Consider the following 24120-nt stretch of genomic DNA (forward strand, 5'->3'; position numbering starts at 1 on the left):
CAACTATGTCTCTGGGAAAAATATTTTATTATAACTGCCGACAAATTTTAAATGGTTCCAGTCGATATCTGGGAAATTAAAATCGCCAACAGTAAAAGTATGGATTGAAGACACCCCATTAACATATTTAAGAGTCGTTCATTATTGTCCTGATTACTGTCCGGTGATCTGTAGATATTGAATTTGTGATGGATGCTTCCCCGAAATGTGTAACTTGCTTACAAATGTCTGCACCATCCTTAACATGAATCAAAATACCACAACATCTTCGCCCGTGTATGTCTTCCCTATCTTGGCTCTTAGTAGTTTAATATAACCCTGAATAGTCACTTCACCATTGTTGATTCAATTATGTATCCATGATTCTGTTATAGCTACTACATCATATTTACTGTCAACTAAGACAGATTCCAAATCATCTCTTTTATTCATTATACTTTGCGCACTTGTGTACATACATTTTAGTCTGGGTCTCTTTTTCCACTTGTACTTTCTTTACTGTCGTAGTCACACGGTATACTATCATAGTCAGAGTTGTAAAGGTTATCTCTATGATGGTTACTTAACTCTACTATCTTCAGTAGATGAATTCTGTCTTATCTTCTTAGTATGTAAGGTATTCTTATAATTGCTTGTATTGTTAGTAATTGTTCCATTATTATGTACTCTAAATACATCTCTATTCAGAGTCCCTTCTCTTCTATTTCAATTTGGCATCTGCTTACTTCAGTTACCTTTTTGCCTGCTGAGAGTCTGTAGTAACTTACTCCCCTTTTCGATTCATTACGTTTACCTCTCCATCTTCTTCTCTTCTCTTCAATACTGCTCCCAGTTGCCTGTTTACATCTTGTCCATGCTTATTCAAGTCTGGTGTGATATATACTTTTTGGCAATCAATTGTGTAACTTTCTTTCAAGGTTCTGGCCTTCTGCAACACCTTGTAATGGAACCGTATATTCTGAAATTGCACTTCCATGGGCCTTGCATAGTTCTCATTCATTGTTGATTTCCTTGTCTCTGTGTTTGAAACTCTTGTTCTGGTACTACACCAATGACCTTGAAAATATATTTTTATCATATCGTTGTCAATTCTATCAATATCCTCCTTACAATTTCTTATATTGACATTCGTTTTTCTTCTGTCTTTATCTCATTCGTCATGGACGCCATCATAACTCATACTTTGAATGTTTGGTGTGTTTGCCTGCATTTATTCAAAAGCACTATTCAATGTTGTACATCATTTTGGCGTTGCTCTAAACTTGGAACCACTTTTGATTTTTATCCCTGAGTCCGGTTGCATATTTGCATATATTTGCAAAAATCACTGATTTTCAAAATGGTTACAATCAACCAGGAAGAATTCAAAGAAACCAAATTTGGAATGGGTGTTCCATAGGACCCAATCACAGATTTACATTTAAGTACCGGTTTGAAAACATGCATAAATTTGCATAAATCAGAAAAAAATACGATGGTCACTATCAAACACACATTTCTGTGAAATAGCTTAATTTGCAAAAAGTAATGCTTAATTAAGAGCACAAATTGTTTCTTTTGGTCTACTTCTAGATAATAATCAAGAAAAGAACCAAAAATATTAATGTAAATGTGCATAAATGAGAACATTTCAAACGTTTCGATACACTTTGAAAAAGCCTTAGTTCTGGTAAATAACATGCTTTTTGAATCTCAATCAAGAAATATAGGGCTCTTGTCATAGTATTACTGCAATGCCCATTACTGAAAATGGTATTTTCCACTAATATTACAAGAATAATGTGATTGAAGAAGAATTCAGGGTTCAGAGCTCTTTTGGACAGCTCTGGAAGAATGTTACTGTTTTGGAAAGCTAATGATTGTAAGAAAAAACACTGTACCGGAGTCTTCCGAAAACTAGCCCTGGGCCACTTTTCGGAAAATCGGCAAATTCGGAACCACAACAGAGGAACTAAATAGAAGCTCAGGGCGATTATTTGGCAGTCAACACTCAACAGCCATGTGGCTCATATCATTACTAATAGGGACATACCAGTTTAGGGACACAACAATTAGGAAGACAAGAATAATAATTTCATTTTATAATAATTCAAATATATCAAATGAAACATTTTTTTATGCGCCAAGGCCTTTCCCACCGTATCTTATCTGTTACTATCTGTAAACATAGGACTTCCACACTACCTCTCAAATAAGCTACATTGTTCCATTTCTCAAGTACATTTGCAGTGTAGCTATCCATCTTGTAAATAATTTAGACCCGATCTGAAATGCGAATGGCTGTAAATATTTAAATGGACAACACGGAAAATGGTCAATCTTTTGAGCTATGGATTTATAGGAAAACAACTGACCAGCATGACACAAAATGAACAGTCTGATTCTAGAGTTACAGATAGTCAACGAAGTATCTTTTTTAGCACTGTAATGTGATATTTGCCAAAGCCTCGAGGACTGGCGAATTTGAATTTATCTCGATACCGTCACACGGACTCCATCTCTAGTCAGGCAATGTATGTGTTCCTATTTTTTTTTCGTGAGATTTTATAGGATCAACTTTGAAGGGGTCAGTTTCTTTGTACAGTTGTGATGGTTTGTTTGCAAATGTCTGGGTTTTCCCGACAAGTTTGACAAAACGTAGTACAACGTTTGTCGTTATACTGTACTGTTGAACCATTATTACTGTTGGAACATTCGAACTAAATAAAAACTAAGGTTACCAATATAACAAGACAAAATTCTTGCCGTAGTGAATCTGAAAAAAACATTAGGCGCCCACCCGCCAAATGATCGCCCATGGGCAACTTTACGGATGGGCTTGTTTTCGGAAAACTCCAGTATAACTACATAATTTTACGGTAAATTCTCGCAAGAAAGTATAAAAAAGTTTAGTGTCGATGCCAAGATGCCGTATGACTTCACTAATTTATGCACATACTCTTATTTCAGAAACTAACTATGGCAGCAATCTCTGCTGTAGTCTCTGTGTAAAATATGAAGAACTTCCAAAATCACTTTCTCTTGCCAATCTTGTAACATAAGCTCAGACAATAATTTTCAACATATGAATCAAATTTGTGTTATGAAAACTTCCCTTTACTTCGCTACTGATGATTAAAATATGTCAAAGTACCTTAGTTACTAAGAATATGATATATTTCCAGTGTGACAGCATATAGTTGACTTTTACTGGCTTTTGAAAACTTATACAAAATTAATATTTAAGGACTTTGCTACACTATTATCATCACATAAATCTTAATGAACACTCAGATTGTTTTTTTTTCTTCCAATCTTAAATTTTGCAGATATAAATATTTTAAACTGATAGCAGCCATTTTCAATTTGACTGATATGTGCACATTTGTTTCAGGAGAGCTTCTACGTTAAAATCAATAAGTAGGGGCTGAGGAAGAATCATGCCATATTTGGCACCTTTATGTAAATTATTTTCCTGATCGTGTTTTCAATGATAGTAAACTCCATTGTGAATTTTATTGATATACATAAATATGTGCAAATATCCCCAAAAAACTTCCAAGATAAAATCAATAAATAGATTATAAGCATGATTTATGCCAACCTTAGTGCCTTTTCATAAGTAATTTTGCTGAAACATATCATTTTTGACGATGTTCATCTTTTAATGACTTAATGTTGTCATGTCAGAAGCGTAGAAAATTATTCGCGATTTGCAAACAATTGTTCAACGTATTATTAATTCAAATGTGACAGCTGAGAGTTTACTGTGACGTCGTGTCGCACCAGAATATCATTGTGTTTCGTTATCAGAAAAAAATTCTACAAACCACTTATCTCCCTCCACTGTTGTTAACGTCTGCTGTTAATGCTTAACTTTTACATTTCTGTAAGTGAATAACAGTATGATAGAATTCTTTATATTTCAACTCCTCACTCGTTATAATTTGGATTGGTATGGGTTTTCTGTTAAAGTTTTGGAAATGAGTGTACTCTCACTTGATATTTATCAGTAACTTATCCCCCAACGTACACAAGTAATGTTTGTTACGTTTTCTATTTCGTGAAATACAAACCGATTATCTCTCTTTACAGATTGTCTAGCTCTCCCAGCTCCAACAATTGGCACTTTATCAACTGACATGGTAACGAGTGGTACAAGTGTAACTCTAACATGTCCAGTGGATTATATACTGTGTGGTACTTTTATTATTGTATGTATTGATGGAACATGGAGTGATGTATTGACAACTTGTAAAAAAGGTAAATTACTACAACTCTATCTCTTTTAGAGAATATGTATAACTGTCATACTAAAACCCTTTTCTTTCCTTCCTTCCTTCCTGTCTGTCTGTCTGTCTGTCTGTCTGTCTGTCTGTCTGTCTCTGTCTGTCTGTCTGTCTGTCTGTCTGTCTGTCTGTCTGTCTGTCTGTCTCTCTCTCTCTCTCTCTCTCTCTCTCTCTCTCTCTCTCTCTCTCTCTCTCTCTCTCTCTCTCTCTCTCTCTCTCTCTCTCTCTCTCTGTTTTGGTTTCATACAATTCGTGAGCTAATTATTATTTCTATTCTATTTATTATTCAGTTCAAATGTCAGTTTTTAGCCCCCGCCAGACACAGACTGGGCTGGGGGCTTATAGATTGGGTACCGTCCCGTCCATGCATGCTTAAGTGCATCCGTGCGTCCGTCAGTGAGTGATTCCTGAGCAATATCTTGGACATTCATTGACTGATTTCTTTCAAACTAAGTACACCAATAATAAACCATAGCTTACATATGCACATCAATTGGTTTTGGGATAGGATGCAATTTAGTCAACTTTTTTTTTTTTTTTTACAAAGATGACAACAGGGTTTTAGACAAGTGAAAAAAAAAGAATTAAAATGTATACATGTGAACCTAGCAACAAGACTATGCTCATAGCAACAGCCAAAAGATCATGCATATTACAAAGATAATATTTATTAATATATCAATAGGCAATTAAATAAACATTAAAGAAATATATGTAAATGTGCTTAACAAAAGGACTACTCCCATAACAACAACCGAATGATCCGGTATATTGCAAAGATAGCAATATGTATTAATAGAAAATTGACTAAACATTCAAAAATGTGTGCCAATGTGCCTAGCAACAATAGCACACCCATAGCAACAGCCAAATGATCACTTATATTTGAAAGGTAACAAGAGATTAGTATTCAAATAAAGAAACATTCAAAAAATTTATGCAGATATTCAGTCAATTATACAGTTGTCCTACAATGCCATTGACACTATATTTCATACAATGTTATACATCACACTACCATGACTGGTGGCAATACCCTGAAAACATCCATTGTGGGGACTGAGTCATCTCCGATGACTGCTTGTTGAGAATATTTTTTGTTCCGTCTTTAGTGATTACTTTGGATTTTGATTTAGTGGTTAGGTCGACAAGCCACATCTAAATGGCTTCCGCCCGACTCCATATGAAGTTGCCGATGACGATATCCTATATATCTTTTAAAATTTGACTTTGAGAAATGGTATTAGGGACCGGTTAGTTTCGCCAGCCTGGGGGGTGAGGGGGGGATTTTGCCATCGGGTCGACAAAAAGTCACTGAACCCCTCCCCTCCCATCTGTAAAACCCAAAAAAGCTGATCCCCCCTATCACTTAATTTAAAACATGATGACCCCCTCCCCATATACATATTCACATAACAGGTATTTTTTCGATAGTGACTCAATGTGGATTCCTTGACTGTCTCCCAAATCAGTCTGAACGGAGCTAGCCATTTCCCATATATCACCCGAGTTTTCAGCCTCGTTTTGGATGTTTTCATTGTAGCCTGTTTTCATTGAAGCCTCTTCGCCTGTTTCTTGGTGAAGAATTTCGCTAGTTTGAAATTATTTTTCATTACTCCATGTCTTATGTGTCTGATCGTTTAACCCTTAACGAACCCTTCAAAAAATAAGTCTTGGTGGCATGATTGCCTATGTAAATATTGGAATATGTCTGTTTGTTTAACATGAGTTTTAAAATCCAACACTTTGTGTTGTTGGTACTTTTCTGGATTGTAAGATCAAGATATGTTACTTCTGTATCTGAGCTTTCCCACGAAATCTCTAAAAACATGTGATATTTTATTTGTGTATATTTCAATAATGCAACTTTCCAGTTCTTGGAATGCTATGTCAGCTATTTCGGCACCTGTTAGTGGCCACAGCATTTATCATGGACAAATTCACCATGTAAAGTTAACCCGAAGCTGTACATTTTCAAATTGAGCATGTTTGCCTTAATAGTAACAACAAATAGTTGATATACACATCTCTTCTCCTGAAGTTTACATTGTGTAAACTTTGAGAAGAGATGTGTATATCAACTATTTGACACCAATCAATGTTAATATTCATATTGTAATTATTATTCTCTTTGCAAACAAAATTTAGTTCACATGTAAGATTTCAATTCAATTCAATTAAATTCAATTCAATAACTGTATTTATCCCAAATGGCCAATTCATTTTGGCGGACAGAACATATATCAAATATACACTTCAAATATAGACGGAAAATAAGAGGCAACAGACTGGTACAAAGAAAAAAAAAACACGATAAGAGGTTACAGAACATTAAAAACAAATCTTACTACAAAATGAGTATCTAAAATGTCTTATTTAAAAGCCGCACAGCGGATGGAATAAAAGAGTTCTTATGACGGTTTGTCCTGCAAGTTGGGCATCTAAGATGTCTTCCTGATTGAAGGAAATCTAATTCATTTGTTAAAATGGGGTCTGTATATAAATTGAACGAGCCTTTCTCACGATTTGTTGATTGTTGATTTCAACTACATTTTATTTTTTCACCAATACTGCCTCCATGGCACAAATGACAGAACAGAACAGAACAGAACAGAACAATATAGAACAAAGCATTTGTATACGAATGGAGTTCTCAGGACATCACAGCAACTATAATAATTTGTGTATGACCATCCTTCTGCAAGTAAGAGAGAACAAATAAATTTAGAAACTATATATTGGAAAGCACCCTCAAGAGGAAACAATTCAAAATACTATGGAAATGTTAAACTAGTATTAGCACCCCTTTTTATTTTATGGCAACCTTTGAAAATATAGCAACAGATCATCAGAACAAAAAAAAACTGAAATCGTGGCTGCAATCAATAAAATGCAGTTAGTTCACCAAGTTGTTTCACTGTTCATCATAAAAATGATACATGAGAAATAAATACAAGTGGTGACCAACAAGACACAGATATGAAGTACTTTGATTTAGAAGAAACTGAATAAACAAAGTATTGAAGAAAGAATGGTCACTACTTCTCTAGTATAACCAGAAAGAAAAAAAAAATTGAAAGAGCTTCAATGTGAACAATGGTCACACTCTTCCAATAACAACAGCTGATCACAAGAGCATGCACCAAATCTCTACTTCATGCACCAAAGCATTAACCCACAATTACAGATTTGACAGTCAAGAATAGAGAAATTTAACTTGTAATCCTCAATATTTACTGACTCCAAGATGACTGTGGTTGGATATTTGAACCAAGTAGTTTGGGTTTCTATGTGTCGTGTAACAAATTTTCGCTGGCTTCCTAATACTGGTATCAAGAAAAAGTTTATAAGCACAGTGTCATTTAGAAGAAATAAGAATGGCTTAACAAACAACTAAAACAGTGAAATGTCTGGACAAAATAAAAGACATAAAGCATTCAACTGTCTAATACAACAAAAATGAAGGTCACAATTTTCCTAGTATTGACCTCAGCAAAGCAGACTGACAAGACACTCAGAATTATGGAGTGACAGAACATGTGACAAATACACTAGTTACTATGTACAGAATATATAGCAAACTTACAGTTGAGTTGATATGTCGTTTGTTTAAAGGGGACGAAAGATAAAGTCCGTAACAGCTGTACAAAAATAACCATAAAACAGTTGATTACAAGAATGTGAACCAGAATTGTGAAGTCAATTTATAAAATTTTCTGTAAGCTGTAAAACCCAGAAAAGAGCAAGAAAGAAATGATATAAAGCTGTCAACATGCAATGACAGTAGAACAAAGACAACAGAATCGATCTGAAAGTATGCACAGGACGAGAAAAAAATACGACGTCCAGGCTGTCATAACCCACCCAAACGTATCTGTACAGATGTGTAAGCAATGGGAACGTACCATGTCAACGTCATTCAAGGAAAATCGACCACTAACTACCGTCAACTTTTCTAACAAGTAAACAATAGAAACGAGGTGGTGTGTATAAAGCACTTTGACTTGAGTAAATTCGGATGTCTGACGCACCTTAACTGACTGATCGCTCGGCAATGCCCTCCAATGTCGGCCATCTTAGGTTCTGAAGGCCGCAGAAGAGATCGAAAACATGGGGTTCTTACGGTTATTTACAGGGCTTGAACAACTCCGAAACAAAATCAAGGGGTTTGATCGACTACTAGACTGTCCAGGATAGTGAAAATTTTTACTCGAATTGAGGGCGCGTGTATTTGTGGCAGCAAAATATACTGCTATACTGAGCAACCGTCGAGATCGAAAATACGGCCGTAAAACAAGAAGTACAGCTCAGAACTTCAAAAAAGAAATTCATGACATAAACTTACCTGTACGACACGAATATCTATGGACGTTTCAGGTAGTATTTCTCTAGATGGGCAAAATCGACTGTAAAAAGTTGGTGAAAATTTGTCTGTAACGGTCAATCATCTAGCGCCTTCACAACATTTATTTGAAATAAATTCTCGTTAATATATGCAAATGAAGGTAGCTCCGTTCAGAGTGAAATACTTGACAAGATCCTGGAATAGCACCATTACTTAATTATTGACAACACAGGGTAAATATATTCAAAATAGAGTTAAATAGCAACTAGACCATGAAAGATAGGAGGAAAGCTTGAGAAGGGACTATCTATACCTCTCATGGGGTGAAATCCTTGATCCCTTTTACTCTTAATAGGCAATTTTGAGACTATTCAGTCAATACTTTTCAAGCTTTAGAATCAACTTGTAAAAATCATTGGGTGTCTCCCCTAGCAGATCCGGAGGAGTTTTGGTCCTCTTAAGGCAGTTTTTAGGTTATTCATAGCCTTTGAGGTAATATTTCCAAGCTTCGAAAGTTTTCGAAGCTAAAGTTAATGTAAATGTTTAAGGAGTTTCCCATGTCACATAAAAATAGGCCCGTAACATTGACACAGTGGCATTAATATTATGTGTATGGTAAAGTCACTGGTATGTTTGAGAACTTTAGGAGGTCGTACCTAGTGTGTAATACTAATAGAAACTGGAATCTGATGAGATGTGGTGATTTGTAGTGTCCATAATATGCAGTGTCCAAAATGGACAATGTATCTGCTCTTTATACTGAAGAGAAGAACAATTTAGATATGTTAACTTCTTTTAAAAACTATCTCTGAAGATTATGATTGCGAAACCTTAAAGTTATTTTGCCCCAAAGTGCAAAATAAGTGAAGCATTAATTGTGAAACAGCCAAGCACTTACATAACATGTTCTGTAACTCGTATGGTAGCTAGGTAATACATGTATATGTATAATATATGTAGAGGGATGTTTGTAAACAGGGTGATCCCCTCCCTATCCACCGCCCCTTCCCCTCCCCAGGCCGAAGATACTGCCCGGTCCCTTAGAATGAATAGCATTGATGACGCTACTGTTAGTGATTATGGTGAAGGTTTTACAAGTTGATGAGGTCTAAGTGTTGTTCTGTAGTCTTTAGAGTGAACACAGTTGTTCTTGGTTTTGTAATACTGCGTGAAAAAGCTAAAACCCAAACAGATTTAGAGTGGACAATTTCCTGTATTAACAGTGAATACAGGTAAATCTATGCTTTATACAGGAAATGTTTCCCAATTATACATGGTAAATACAGGCTTATACATATTATATGTGCACTCATTTTATACAGACAAATTATTTTACCTGTATTTGCCTGTATTTCTCATCAGTGTTTTTTCTGTATTCTGTTGTATTTACCTGACTATTTTCTGGCTTAGAATACATGTTTATCCCTATTTGCATTGGAGTCATCGGCATTTCTATTGTATTACCAATCATGTCAACTGATTCCTGAATTAATTTAATGTCAATATATTCAAGCTATGTTTTAATTTCTTGATTTCACATCACCCAGTAGTGATAGTTACATATACATTCATGCATAATATCACGAATTGATTTTAAAATCAACTTATTTGTTAGCAGGTGGTGAACTGAATCTTTCTCACAATACACACAGTGCTGGATGTTATACTTCACTTGATATGAGGGCTGTGATTTAAACCTTGTGGCAAAATTTCTTCTCATAATATAATAACTAGGTAAAGCCCATAAGCTCGCGCAAGGTAGATTCATTTGTGACCGGCTGCCTCATGATAATATTGAAGATACAAGGTTAGCTCTAGATATGGATGGGGGTTAGTTACTCTGGCTAATGACACAAAGATAATGGTTAGCCAAAAATGAAAGTCACTAGTCCATGTTCGGGGGGAGGGGGGGGAGTCAGAAGTTGGAGTTATTTTTTTTAAAATTGAAATGGTTGCATTTGGTGACCCTTTATGCTAGTCGAAACTCTACAGCATCATGCTTAGCATGTATTAAATTCACAGCTAGCTAGCTGTGGTCAGTTCACACTTCGTCTTTGTAAATAGTCGAGTATTAACGGAGTATATAATGGCAACCTCAGAGATAACTCCTAAGGGATCGGTCAGTTTCTTCGGCCTCGGGGGTTGGATTTGTAGGGGAGGGGGGGAGGGGTTCACCCTGTTTTTGAAACTGGCAGTAGGGGTCATGCTGTTTTGAAAATTGTGGATAGGGGGGTCATTAGGTTTTGGATTGTGATGGAAGAAAAAAAATCCTTTTCTACAATGGTATATAGCCTTGCCTGAAATGTGGTACATGTAAATATTTGTTCTTGTCCCTATTTCTTACATGAATTCTTTAATATTACTTATTAGTTCAAACATAACTATACATATACATATACATGTATTACCTAGCTAACACAGTAGTTAGAGAACATGTCATGTAAATACTTGGCTGTTTCACAGTTAATGATTCACTTATTTTGCACTTTGGGACAAAACTTGAACTTGAAGAATTCGTAATGTAAACTTCAGAGATAGTTTATAAAAGAAGTTAATCTAAATTATTCCAGTCGTCAGTATGAACTTGTCAGAAGGGATTAATACACTTTCTATTTTGGACACTACATATTATTGACACTACAAATCACGAAATCTCATCAGATCCCAGTTTGTATTATACACTAGGTATGACCACCTAAAGTTCTCTAACATACCGGTGACTTTACTATACATGCAATATTAATGCCCCATTACCAATGTTACGGGCCCATTTTTATGTGACATGTTAAACTCATTTACAACTTACATTATGTTAGCTTTTCGAAGCTTGGTAATATTACCTCAAAGGCTATGAATAACTTAACCATTACCTTAACAGAAGCAAAAAACAGATCTGCCAGGGGGAAAACCCCAAGGACTCCCTAACCCCCATCAGAAGTCACTCATACATCCAATATCAGATGCACCAATAACCCTTTTACTGCCATAATGGTATTAAACATTTCTTAAATATTTTCACCCTATTCTATTTGGCTAAAAGAGCGTGTCTGAGTTCATACAACGCGCATGCGTAGTCAGTGTGCCGCAATGCATATCTGGGCGAACGACCAATTTCGTATCGCATAGTATATACGACGCGCATGCGTACTAGTCATTGGGCCGTTGCACGAGCTATTACTGTATGTAAGGGGACAGGGTGGTTACTATCATTACTATTATTACACTCTAAAGATTTTGATGCTTCAGACGCGTTCCATGTGTTCAGTTTAGCGTCGTTTGTGCCAAAAACATAAAACACTAGTGTTCAGATCTAGAATGCATGTGTTCTATTCTTGTTCTGAACACTTACTTTGTGTTCAAAAACTGTTACAGTGTTCTGATGCGTCAACAGTATTCTAGTTTATAAGATTTTGAACATATTTTATGCGTTCAAAATAAAAACACTGTGTTCTAAATCTGAACACACGCGTTCTAGTATTTATATTGAACACATATACTGCGTTCAAAATCTGTTACAATTAAGTGTTCAGGAACTGAACACATCACTTTAGAGTGTACTATTTTGTTTTGCAGACATACACACTAGCATTCCACATACATAAATATTACCACACACGGTAGTTAATGATTACAGATAAAATATTTTTACTGAAACACTCTAGTTTAAAAAGGCACAAGACTGAAATAAATACTTGTATGCCGACTTCAACGTCCAGTGAATCTGGTTGTAATGTTGTTCCCGGATGGAAGGAGCATGTGCATAACTTTCACAGTGCTGCTCGGGATGCTTTAAAAATTCGGGTAGTAAATTGCTGACCTAAATCAGGCCCGTTGTTTGATTACATGTGGAAAACCTGTGCTAAATTTAAATGTGGCGGTACATCATGTAAAAGATACAGGGGTAAAGCTAGAGCGGAGGCCATGGCCCATTAGCTGACACTTGTGGGGTTCACGTACATTCTTGAATTCAGTACATATTGCGATGGATGGCCTTTCCACTCTTCCAACCAGTGTGGCTTGTTTGATTGGTCATGGTAACATTGCTAACGTATGGAAAATGCATTATGAGAGTCTATTTAACTCTGTCCAAAATAGTTATGATAGACATTCTTAAGAGGGACATTCATTCTTTCTTTTTCACCCAAAATCTTTGAGCCTGGGCTTTATAGATCCCTCAAAAGACGCATTTTATCTCAGACTACTTCTGATTCAGAGGTTTTAGATTGTATTATGTCACTTCTTCAGTCTACTGAGCAATTTGTACGCACTTGTGTATAACAGTACATTGCTCAGAAATTGAAAATAGCTGAATGTAATTTAAAAACGAATTAAATTCAATTCAATTGCAGAAACAGATACACCTAAATAAAGAGAGTAAGGACCCAGGCGCCTTTGATGATGTGTGACATTGTAATTTGTGTGTGTGATATTATATCACTTAAATCATATATACTACGTATATATAATGAAGCGGTGATACTAGCGTTATATCATATACTATACCCGTACCACATCCGAGTTGCATATTCTACTTTTTTGTGATGATGTCCAATCATACTTGTAACCTCATGGTTTAATGTTGTTATGGTTTTAGTAACTCTCTAACATTTGTCCCGCGAGACAATAATTGCAATTAACATAATAAGCGTACATTGTAACTTTTCAGATACTGGTTCCGTAATATTACTGTATAGAGGTAACGTGATAATATATTTATGAGGAACTGTTTTGCCAAAGTATTAATTGTGATTGTTGCATGGCTGGAACATTATGATAGTGTGTTGATCGTTGTAGAACATACTTGTAGGTGTTACTCACAACGCCACTGAGTTCAGTGATAGAGAAAAGGTTTTTGTCTTCACATAATAAAACCAACTAAACTATAGATTTGACACTCCTGTACTTCATAGAAGTCTCTGTGTAGTAAATGATGTAGTTTCAATTATAATGAGTCATATATATATAATTAAATGAAATTAAAAATTATTTATGGTAGCCCTAAATTTCACAATCAGATAATGTGGAAGGAAACTAAATTGCTGGAATGATGTGTCATTTTGTATTGTACCTATGTCATCAACTGAGACAATTGTGTTTAGGTGTTGTAGTGTTTGTGAGACTTTATTGTGTCAATTACTTGTAGAACCTATATTCGTAGTTTTGGCAAAGGTTTGTATCCCTGCTGATATCCAATGGCAAGGCTAAGCATGTTCATAACGTATGGTATCATGTTTTTTCTTTCCCTATAGATTGCCCACCACTGACACTAGCCAATGCCGAAATTTTATTAGTGGACAATACACATTGCGAAACACCAACAGTTACCTGCCACTCTGGATATACTTTGATTATTGGTGATGTCCCCTTAAGTTGTACGGATGGAACATGGCATGGTATACCAATGTGTGTTCTAGGTAATCAACATTAACTTTGTTTAACTCTAATACCTCAGCACAAATTCTGTAATAATTTTTTTTCTTACAAATGTAAATATACATTACATGCGCATGTGTTTACAAACACAGTGGTCATGATTTATGTACAATAAGGGTAATACATGATAAAGTAATGTATTAGTGATGACGTGACTCTTGAAAGATTAGCATTACATGTGGGACTTTTGGAAACAATATATATATATATATATATATATATATATATATATATATATATATATATATATATATATATATATATATATATATTTAAATGAAAGAAGACGAGTCTGATATTACATTGCGAATTTACACTACGGACCGTTTCACCAGAAGGAACGTCGGGTGTAATAGTGTGGTTTAATAGTATTCGTTAGCTATACATTCTGATTTATGTACATAACTTATGTGTGTTCACTGGCGGCAGTGTGTACACAAAAATTGACAACAAAGGTTACGTATTATTAAGTAAGAACTTGTTAGCGTGCCGGCATTTACTGATTAATTCAGTTCTGCTGTTCAAGTTCGTTGATTTGTCGGCAGTTATAATAAAATATTTTTCCCAGAGACATAGTTGACATCGTTTGGTAACGTTAGAGTATGAGGAAGCCAGCTCGAGAACTGACCAGTGTATGTCGTAATTAATGTTGCTGTCTTTTAGGTGCCAAATGTATTTACTGAGCGCAGTGTCTTTCTTCTTGTGATCAAGTTGAAATGAAGACTTGTGGTTGTTAAACCTGCTTTTGAATTCTGTGTCACTAACACCTATGTATAATTTGTGATCTTGGTTAGTGGTGACTGTTGCTTTGTAAACAACGCTTTTTATGAGGCATTTTCCTGCGAGAGGGCACTCCTTTGGTTTTCTGCAGTTACAGGTACTTTGTTGTGTTTGCTTAGCTTTTGAAAGTATGGCTTTATTGTGACCGTTGATTAATTTACCCATGTTGTCCATGCAACTATAGCTCACTTTAGTATTATTACGGTTGAAGATTTTATGCAGTACACTGGATATGGGGAAATGCTTATCGATGTTTGTTGAAACGTGTTTACTGTAAGGTGGGTTGAACCAAGTTATATTACGGCTGCGATTCCGCTTGCGTTGAGTGTGTCTTGTTTGGTCAAATTTGAGGGTGTGATTATATCCTGCTTCATTGAGTGCATCTTGGTAGGATGATGTATTGGCGCCGAATAGTTGTTCATCACTGGAAATGTTGGATAATCGTTGGTTGCGCTCAGTAAATACATTTGGCACCTAAAATACAGCAAAACTAATTACGACATACACTGGTCAGTTCTCAAGCAGGCTTCCTCATACTCTAACGTTACCAAACGATGTCAACTATGTCTCTGGGAAAAATATTTTATTATAACTGCCGACAAATTTTAAATGGTTCCAGTCGATATCTGGGAAATTAAAATCGCCAACAGTAAAAGTATGGATTGAAGACACCCCATTAACATATTTAAGAGTCGTTCATTATTGTCCTGATTACTGTCCGGTGATCTGTAGATATTGAATTTGTGATGGATGCTTCCCCGAAATGTGTAACTTGCTTACAAATGTCTGCACCATCCTTAACATGAATCAAAATACCACAACATCTTCGCCCGTGTATGTCTTCCCTATCTTGGCTCTTAGTAGTTTAATATAACCCTGAATAGTCACTTCACCATTGTTGATTCAATTATGTATCCATGATTCTGTTATGGCTACTACATCATATTTACTGTCAACTAAGACAGATTCCAAATCATCTCTTTTATTCATTATACTTTGCGCACTTGTGTACATACATTTTAGTCTGGGTCTCTTTTTCCATTTGTACTTTCTTTACTGTCGTAGTCACACGGTATACTATCATAGTCAGTGTTGTAAAGGTTATCTCTATGATGGTTACTTAACTCTACTATCTTCAGTAGATGAATTCTGTCTTATCTTCTTAGTATGTAAGGTATTCTTATAATTGCTTGTATTGTTAGTAATTGTTCCATTATTATGTACTCTAAATACATCTCTATTCAGAGTCCCTTCTCTTCTATTTCAATTTGGCATCTGCTTACTTCAGTTACCTTTTTGCCTGCTGAGAGTCTGTAGTAACTTACTCCCCTTTTCGATTCATTACGTTTACCTCTCCATCTTCTTCTCTTCTCTTCAATACTGCTCCCAGTTGCCTGTTTACATCTTGTCCATGCTTATTCAAGTCTGGTGTGATATATACTTTTTGGCAATCAATTGTGTAACTTTCTTTCAAGGTTCTGGCCTTCTGCAACACCTTGTAATGGAACCGTATATTCTGAAATTGCACTTCCATGGGCCTTGCATAGTTCTCATTCATTGTTGATTTCCTTGTCTCTGTGTTTGAAACTCTTGTTCTGGTACTACACCAATGACCTTGAAAATATATTTTTATCATATCGTTGTCAATTCTATCAATATCCTCCTTACAATTTCTTATATTGACATTCGTTTTTCTTCTGTCTTTATCTCATTCGTCATGGACGCCATCATAACTCATACTTTGAATGTTTGGTGTGTTTGCCTGCATTTATTCAAAAGCACTATTCAATGTTGTACATCATTTTGGCGTTGCTCTAAACTTGGAACCACTTTTGATTTTTATCCCTGAGTCCGGTTGCATATTTGCATATATTTGCAAAAATCACTGATTTTCAAAATGGTTACAATCAACCAGGAAGAATTCAAAGAAACCAAATTTGGAATGGGTGTTCCATAGGACCCAATCACAGATTTACATTTAAGTACCGGTTTGAAAACATGCATAAATTTGCATAAATCAGAAAAAAATACGATGGTCACTATCAAACACACATTTCTGTGAAATAGCTTAATTTGCAAAAAGTAATGCTTAATTAAGAGCACAAATTGTTTCTTTTGGTCTACTTCTAGATAATAATCAAGAAAAGAACCAAAAATATTAATGTAAATGTGCATAAATGAGAACATTTCAAACGTTTCGATACACTTTGAAAAAGCCTTAGTTCTGGTAAATAACATGCTTTTTGAATCTCAATCAAGAAATATAGGGCTCTTGTCATAGTATTACTGCAATGCCCATTACTGAAAATGGTATTTTCCACTAATATTACAAGAATAATGTGATTGAAGAAGAATTCAGGGTTCAGAGCTCTTTTGGACAGCTCTGGAAGAATGTTACTGTTTTGGAAAGCTAATGATTGTAAGAAAAAACACTGTACCGGAGTCTTCCGAAAACTAGCCCTGGGCCACTTTTCGGAAAATCGGCAAATTCGGAACCACAACAGAGGAACTAAATAGAAGCTCAGGGCGATTATTTGGCAGTCAACACTCAACAGCCATGTGGCTCATATCATTACTAATAGGGACATACCAGTTTAGGGACACAACAATTAGGAAGACAAGAATAATAATTTCATTTTATAATAATTCAAATATATCAAATGAAACATTTTTTTATGCGCCAAGGCCTTTCCCACCGTATCTTATCTGTTACTATCTGTAAACATAGGACTTCCACACTACCTCTCAAATAAGCTACATTGTTCCATTTCTCAAGTACATTTGCAGTGTAGCTATCCATCTTGTAAATAATTTAGACCCGATCTGAAATGCGAATGGCTGTAAATATTTAAATGGACAACACGGAAAATGGTCAATCTTTTGAGCTATGGATTTATAGGAAAACAACTGACCAGCATGACACAAAATGAACAGTCTGATTCTAGAGTTACAGATAGTCAACGAAGTATCTTTTTTAGCACTGTAATGTGATATTTGCCAAAGCCTCGAGGACTGGCGAATTTGAATTTATCTCGATACCGTCACACGGACTCCATCTCTAGTCAGGCAATGTATGTGTTCCTATTTTTTTTTCGTGAGATTTTATAGGATCAACTTTGAAGGGGTCAGTTTCTTTGTACAGTTGTGATGGTTTGTTTGCAAATGTCTGGGTTTTCCCGACAAGTTTGACAAAACGTAGTACAACGTTTGTCGTTATACTGTACTGTTGAACCATTATTACTGTTGGAACATTCGAACTAAATAAAAACTAAGGTTACCAATATAACAAGACAAAATTCTTGCCGTAGTGAATCTGAAAAAAACATTAGGCGCCCACCCGCCAAATGATCGCCCATGGGCAACTTTACGGATGGGCTTGTTTTCGGAAAACTCCAGTATAACTACATAATTTTACGGTAAATTCTCGCAAGAAAGTATAAAAAGTTTAGTGTCGATGCCAAGATGCCGTATGACTTCACTAATTTATGCACATACTCTTATTTCAGAAACTAACTATGGCAGCAATCTCTGCTGTAGTCTCTGTGTAAAATATGAAGAACTTCCAAAATCACTTTCTCTTGCCAATCTTGTAACATAAGCTCAGACAATAATTTTCAACATATGAATCAAATTTGTGTTATGAAAACTTCCCTTTACTTCGCTACTGATGATTAAAATATGTCAAAGTACCTTAGTTACTAAGAATATGATATATTTCCAGTGTGACAGCATATAGTTGACTTTTACTGGCTTTTGAAAACTTATACAAAATTAATATTTAAGGACTTTGCTACACTATTATCATCACATAAATCTTAATGAACACTCAGATTGTTTTTTTTTCTTCCAATCTTAAATTTTGCAGATATAAATATTTTAAACTGATAGCAGCCATTTTCAATTTGACTGATATGTGCACATTTGTTTCAGGAGAGCTTCTACGTTAAAATCAATAAGTAGGGGCTGAGGAAGAATCATGCCATATTTGGCACCTTTATGTAAATTATTTTCCTGATCGTGTTTTCAATGATAGTAAACTCCATTGTGAATTTTATTGATATACATAAATATGTGCAAATATCCCCAAAAAACTTCCAAGATAAAATCAATAAATAGATTATAAGCATGATTTATGCCAACCTTAGTGCCTTTTCATAAGTAATTTTGCTGAAACATATCATTTTTGACGATGTTCATCTTTTAATGACTTAATGTTGTCATGTCAGAAGCGTAGAAAATTATTCGCGATTTGCAAACAATTGTTCAACGTATTATTAATTCAAATGTGACAGCTGAGAGTTTACTGTGACGTCGTGTCGCACCAGAATATCATTGTGTTTCGTTATCAGAAAAAAATTCTACAAACCACTTATCTCCCTCCACTGTTGTTAACGTCTGCTGTTAATGCTTAACTTTTACATTTCTGTAAGTGAATAACAGTATGATAGAATTCTTTATATTTCAACTCCTCACTCGTTATAATTTGGATTGGTATGGGTTTTCTGTTAAAGTTTTGGAAATGAGTGTACTCTCACTTGATATTTATCAGTAACTTATCCCCCAACGTACACAAGTAATGTTTGTTACGTTTTCTATTTCGTGAAATACAAACCGATTATCTCTCTTTACAGATTGTCTAGCTCTCCCAGCTCCAACAATTGGCACTTTATCAACTGACATGGTAACGAGTGGTACAAGTGTAACTCTAACATGTCCAGTGGATTATATACTGTGTGGTACTTTTATTATTGTATGTATTGATGGAACATGGAGTGATGTATTGACAACTTGTAAAAAAGGTAAATTACTACAACTCTATCTCTTTTAGAGAATATGTGTAACTGTCATACTAAAACCCTTTTCTTTCCTTCCTTCCTTCCTGTCTGTCTGTCTGTCTGTCTGTCTGTCTGTCTGTCTGTCTCTGTCTGTCTGTCTGTCTGTCTGTCTGTCTGTCTGTCTGTCTGTCTGTCTGTCTGTCTGTCTGTCTCTCTCTCTCTCTCTCTCTCTCTCTCTCTCTCTCTCTCTCTCTCTCTCTCTCTCTCTCTCTCTCTCTCTCTCTCTCTCTCTCTCTCTCTCTCTCTCTCTCTCTCTCTCTCTCTCTCTCTGTTTTGGTTTCATACAATTCGTGAGCTAATTATTATTTCTATTCTATTTATTATTCAGTTCAAATGTCAGTTTTTAGCCCCCGCCAGACACAGACTGGGCTGGGGGCTTATAGATTGGGTACCGTCCCGTCCATGCATGCTTAAGTGCATCCGTGCGTCCGTCAGTGAGTGATTCCTGAGCAATATCTTGGACATTCATTGACTGATTTCTTTCAAACTAAGTACACCAATAATAAACCATAGCTTACATATGCACATCAATTGGTTTTGGGATAGGATGCAATTTAGTCAACTTTTTTTTTTTTTTTTTACAAAGATGACAACAGGGTTTTAGACAAGTGAAAAAAAAAGAATTAAAATGTATACATGTGAACCTAGCAACAAGACTATGCTCATAGCAACAGCCAAAAGATCATGCATATTACAAAGATAATATTTATTAATATATCAATAGGCAATTAAATAAACATTAAAGAAATATATGTAAATGTGCTTAACAAAAGGACTACTCCCATAACAACAACCGAATGATCCGGTATATTGCAAAGATAGCAATATGTATTAATAGAAAATTGACTAAACATTCAAAAATGTGTGCCAATGTGCCTAGCAACAATAGCACACCCATAGCAACAGCCAAATGATCACTTATATTTGAAAGGTAACAAGAGATTAGTATTCAAATAAAGAAACATTCAAAAAATTTATGCAGATATTCAGTCAATTATACAGTTGTCCTACAATGCCATTGACACTATATTTCATACAATGTTATACATCACACTACCATGACTGGTGGCAATACCCTGAAAACATCCATTGTGGGGACTGAGTCATCTCCGATGACTGCTTGTTGAGAATATTTTTTGTTCCGTCTTTAGTGATTACTTTGGATTTTGATTTAGTGGTTAGGTCGACAAGCCACATCTAAATGGCTTCCGCCCGACTCCATATGAAGTTGCCGATGACGATATCCTATATATCTTTTAAAATTTGACTTTGAGAAATGGTATTAGGGACCGGTTAGTTTCGCCAGCCTGGGGGGTGAGGGGGGGATTTTGCCATCGGGTCGACAAAAAGTCACTGAACCCCTCCCCTCCCATCTGTAAAACCCAAAAAAGCTGATCCCCCCTATCACTTAATTTAAAACATGATGACCCCCTCCCCATATACATATTCACATAACAGGTATTTTTTCGATAGTGACTCAATGTGGATTCCTTGACTGTCTCCCAAATCAGTCTGAACGGAGCTAGCCATTTCCCATATATCACCCGAGTTTTCAGCCTCGTTTTGGATGTTTTCATTGTAGCCTGTTTTCATTGAAGCCTCTTCGCCTGTTTCTTGGTGAAGAATTTCGCTAGTTTGAAATTATTTTTCATTACTCCATGTCTTATGTGTCTGATCGTTTAACCCTTAACGAACCCTTCAAAAAATAAGTCTTGGTGGCATGATTGCCTATGTAAATATTGGAATATGTCTGTTTGTTTAACATGAGTTTTAAAATCCAACACTTTGTGTTGTTGGTACTTTTCTGGATTGTAAGATCAAGATATGTTACTTCTGTATCTGAGCTTTCCCACGAAATCTCTAAAAACATGTGATATTTTATTTGTGTATATTTCAATAATGCAACTTTCCAGTTCTTGGAATGCTATGTCAGCTATTTCGGCACCTGTTAGTGGCCACAGCATTTATCATGGACAAATTCACCATGTAAAGTTAACCCGAAGCTGTACATTTTCAAATTGAGCATGTTTGCCTTAATAGTAACAACAAATAGTTGATATACACATCTCTTCTCCTGAAGTTTACATTGTGTAAACTTTGAGAAGAGATGTGTATATCAACTATTTGACACCAATCAATGTTAATATTCATATTGTAATTATTATTCTCTTTGCAAACAAAATTTAGTTCACATGTAAGATTTCAATTCAATTCAATTAAATTCAATTCAATAACTGTATTTATCCCAAATGGCCAATTCATTTTGGCGGACAGAACATATATCAAATATACACTTCAAATATAGACGGAAAATAAGAGGCAACAGACTGGTACAAAGAAAAAAAAAACACGATAAGAGGTTACAGAACATTAAAAACAAATCTTACTACAAAATGAGTATCTAAAATGTCTTATTTAAAAGCCGCACAGCGGATGGAATAAAAGAGTTCTTATGACGGTTTGTCCTGCAAGTTGGGCATCTAAGATGTCTTCCTGATTGAAGGAAATCTAATTCATTTGTTAAAATGGGGTCTGTATATAAATTGAACGAGCCTTTCTCACGATTTGTTGATTGTTGATTTCAACTACATTTTATTTTTTCACCAATACTGCCTCCATGGCACAAATGACAGAACAGAACAGAACAGAACAGAACAATATAGAACAAAGCATTTGTATACGAATGGAGTTCTCAGGACATCACAGCAACTATAATAATTTGTGTATGACCATCCTTCTGCAAGTAAGAGAGAACAAATAAATTTAGAAACTATATATTGGAAAGCACCCTCAAGAGGAAACAATTCAAAATACTATGGAAATGTTAAACTAGTATTAGCACCCCTTTTTATTTTATGGCAACCTTTGAAAATATAGCAACAGATCATCAGAACAAAAAAAAACTGAAATCGTGGCTGCAATCAATAAAATGCAGTTAGTTCACCAAGTTGTTTCACTGTTCATCATAAAAATGATACATGAGAAATAAATACAAGTGGTGACCAACAAGACACAGATATGAAGTACTTTGATTTAGAAGAAACTGAATAAACAAAGTATTGAAGAAAGAATGGTCACTACTTCTCTAGTATAACCAGAAAGAAAAAAAAATTGAAAGAGCTTCAATGTGAACAATGGTCACACTCTTCCAATAACAACAGCTGATCACAAGAGCATGCACCAAATCTCTACTTCATGCACCAAAGCATTAACCCACAATTACAGATTTGACAGTCAAGAATAGAGAAATTTAACTTGTAATCCTCAATATTTACTGACTCCAAGATGACTGTGGTTGGATATTTGAACCAAGTAGTTTGGGTTTCTATGTGTCGTGTAACAAATTTTCGCTGGCTTCCTAATACTGGTATCAAGAAAAAGTTTATAAGCACAGTGTCATTTAGAAGAAATAAGAATGGCTTAACAAACAACTAAAACAGTGAAATGTCTGGACAAAATAAAAGACATAAAGCATTCAACTGTCTAATACAACAAAAATGAAGGTCACAATTTTCCTAGTATTGACCTCAGCAAAGCAGACTGACAAGACACTCAGAATTATGGAGTGACAGAACATGTGACAAATACACTAGTTACTATGTACAGAATATATAGCAAACTTACAGTTGAGTTGATATGTCGTTTGTTTAAAGGGGACGAAAGATAAAGTCCGTAACAGCTGTACAAAAATAACCATAAAACAGTTGATTACAAGAATGTGAACCAGAATTGTGAAGTCAATTTATAAAATTTTCTGTAAGCTGTAAAACCCAGAAAAGAGCAAGAAAGAAATGAAATAAAGCTGTCAACATGCAATGACAGTAGAACAAAGACAACAGAATCGATCTGAAAGTATGCACAGGACGAGAAAAAAATACGACGTCCAGGCTGTCATAACCCACCCAAACGTATCTGTACAGATGTGTAAGCAATGGGAACGTACCATGTCAACGTCATTCAAGGAAAATCGACCACTAACTACCGTCAACTTTTCTAACAAGTAAACAATAGAAACGAGGTGGTGTGTATAAAGCACTTTGACTTGAGTAAATTCGGATGTCTGACGCACCTTAACTGACTGATCGCTCGGCAATGCCCTCCAATGTCGGCCATCTTAGGTTCTGAAGGCCGCAGAAGAGATCGAAAACATGGGGTTCTTACGGTTATTTACAGGGCTTGAACAACTCCGAAACAAAATCAAGGGGTTTGATCGACTACTAGACTGTCCAGGATAGTGAAAATTTTTACTCGAATTGAGGGCGCGTGTATTTGTGGCAGCAAAATATACTGCTATACTGAGCAACCGTCGAGATCGAAAATACGGCCGTAAAACAAGAAGTACAGCTCAGAACTTCAAAAAAGAAATTCATGACATAAACTTACCTGTACGACACGAATATCTATGGACGTTTCAGGTAGTATTTCTCTAGATGGGCAAAATCGACTGTAAAAAGTTGGT

At 35.5% G+C, this 24120-nt stretch overlaps 1 protein-coding gene across 1 annotated transcript; it reads left to right on the forward strand.

Moving 5' to 3' along the window:
* Positions 1-2358: 2358 nt before the first annotated feature.
* Positions 2359-19654, forward strand: LOC144450000 (complement factor H-related protein 5-like). The gene is made up of 4 exons (XM_078140566.1): positions 2359-2407; positions 4075-4242; positions 13863-14027; positions 19458-19654. Exons 1-4 carry the CDS (start codon positions 2359-2361, stop codon positions 19652-19654), a joined length of 579 nt encoding a protein of 192 aa, XP_077996692.1.
* Positions 19655-24120: the final 4466 nt, after the last annotated feature.

The sequence above is a fragment of the Glandiceps talaboti genome, chromosome 19 (genome assembly GCF_964340395.1).
Source record: "Glandiceps talaboti chromosome 19, keGlaTala1.1, whole genome shotgun sequence".
Taxonomy (NCBI): Eukaryota; Metazoa; Hemichordata; class Enteropneusta; family Spengelidae; genus Glandiceps; species Glandiceps talaboti.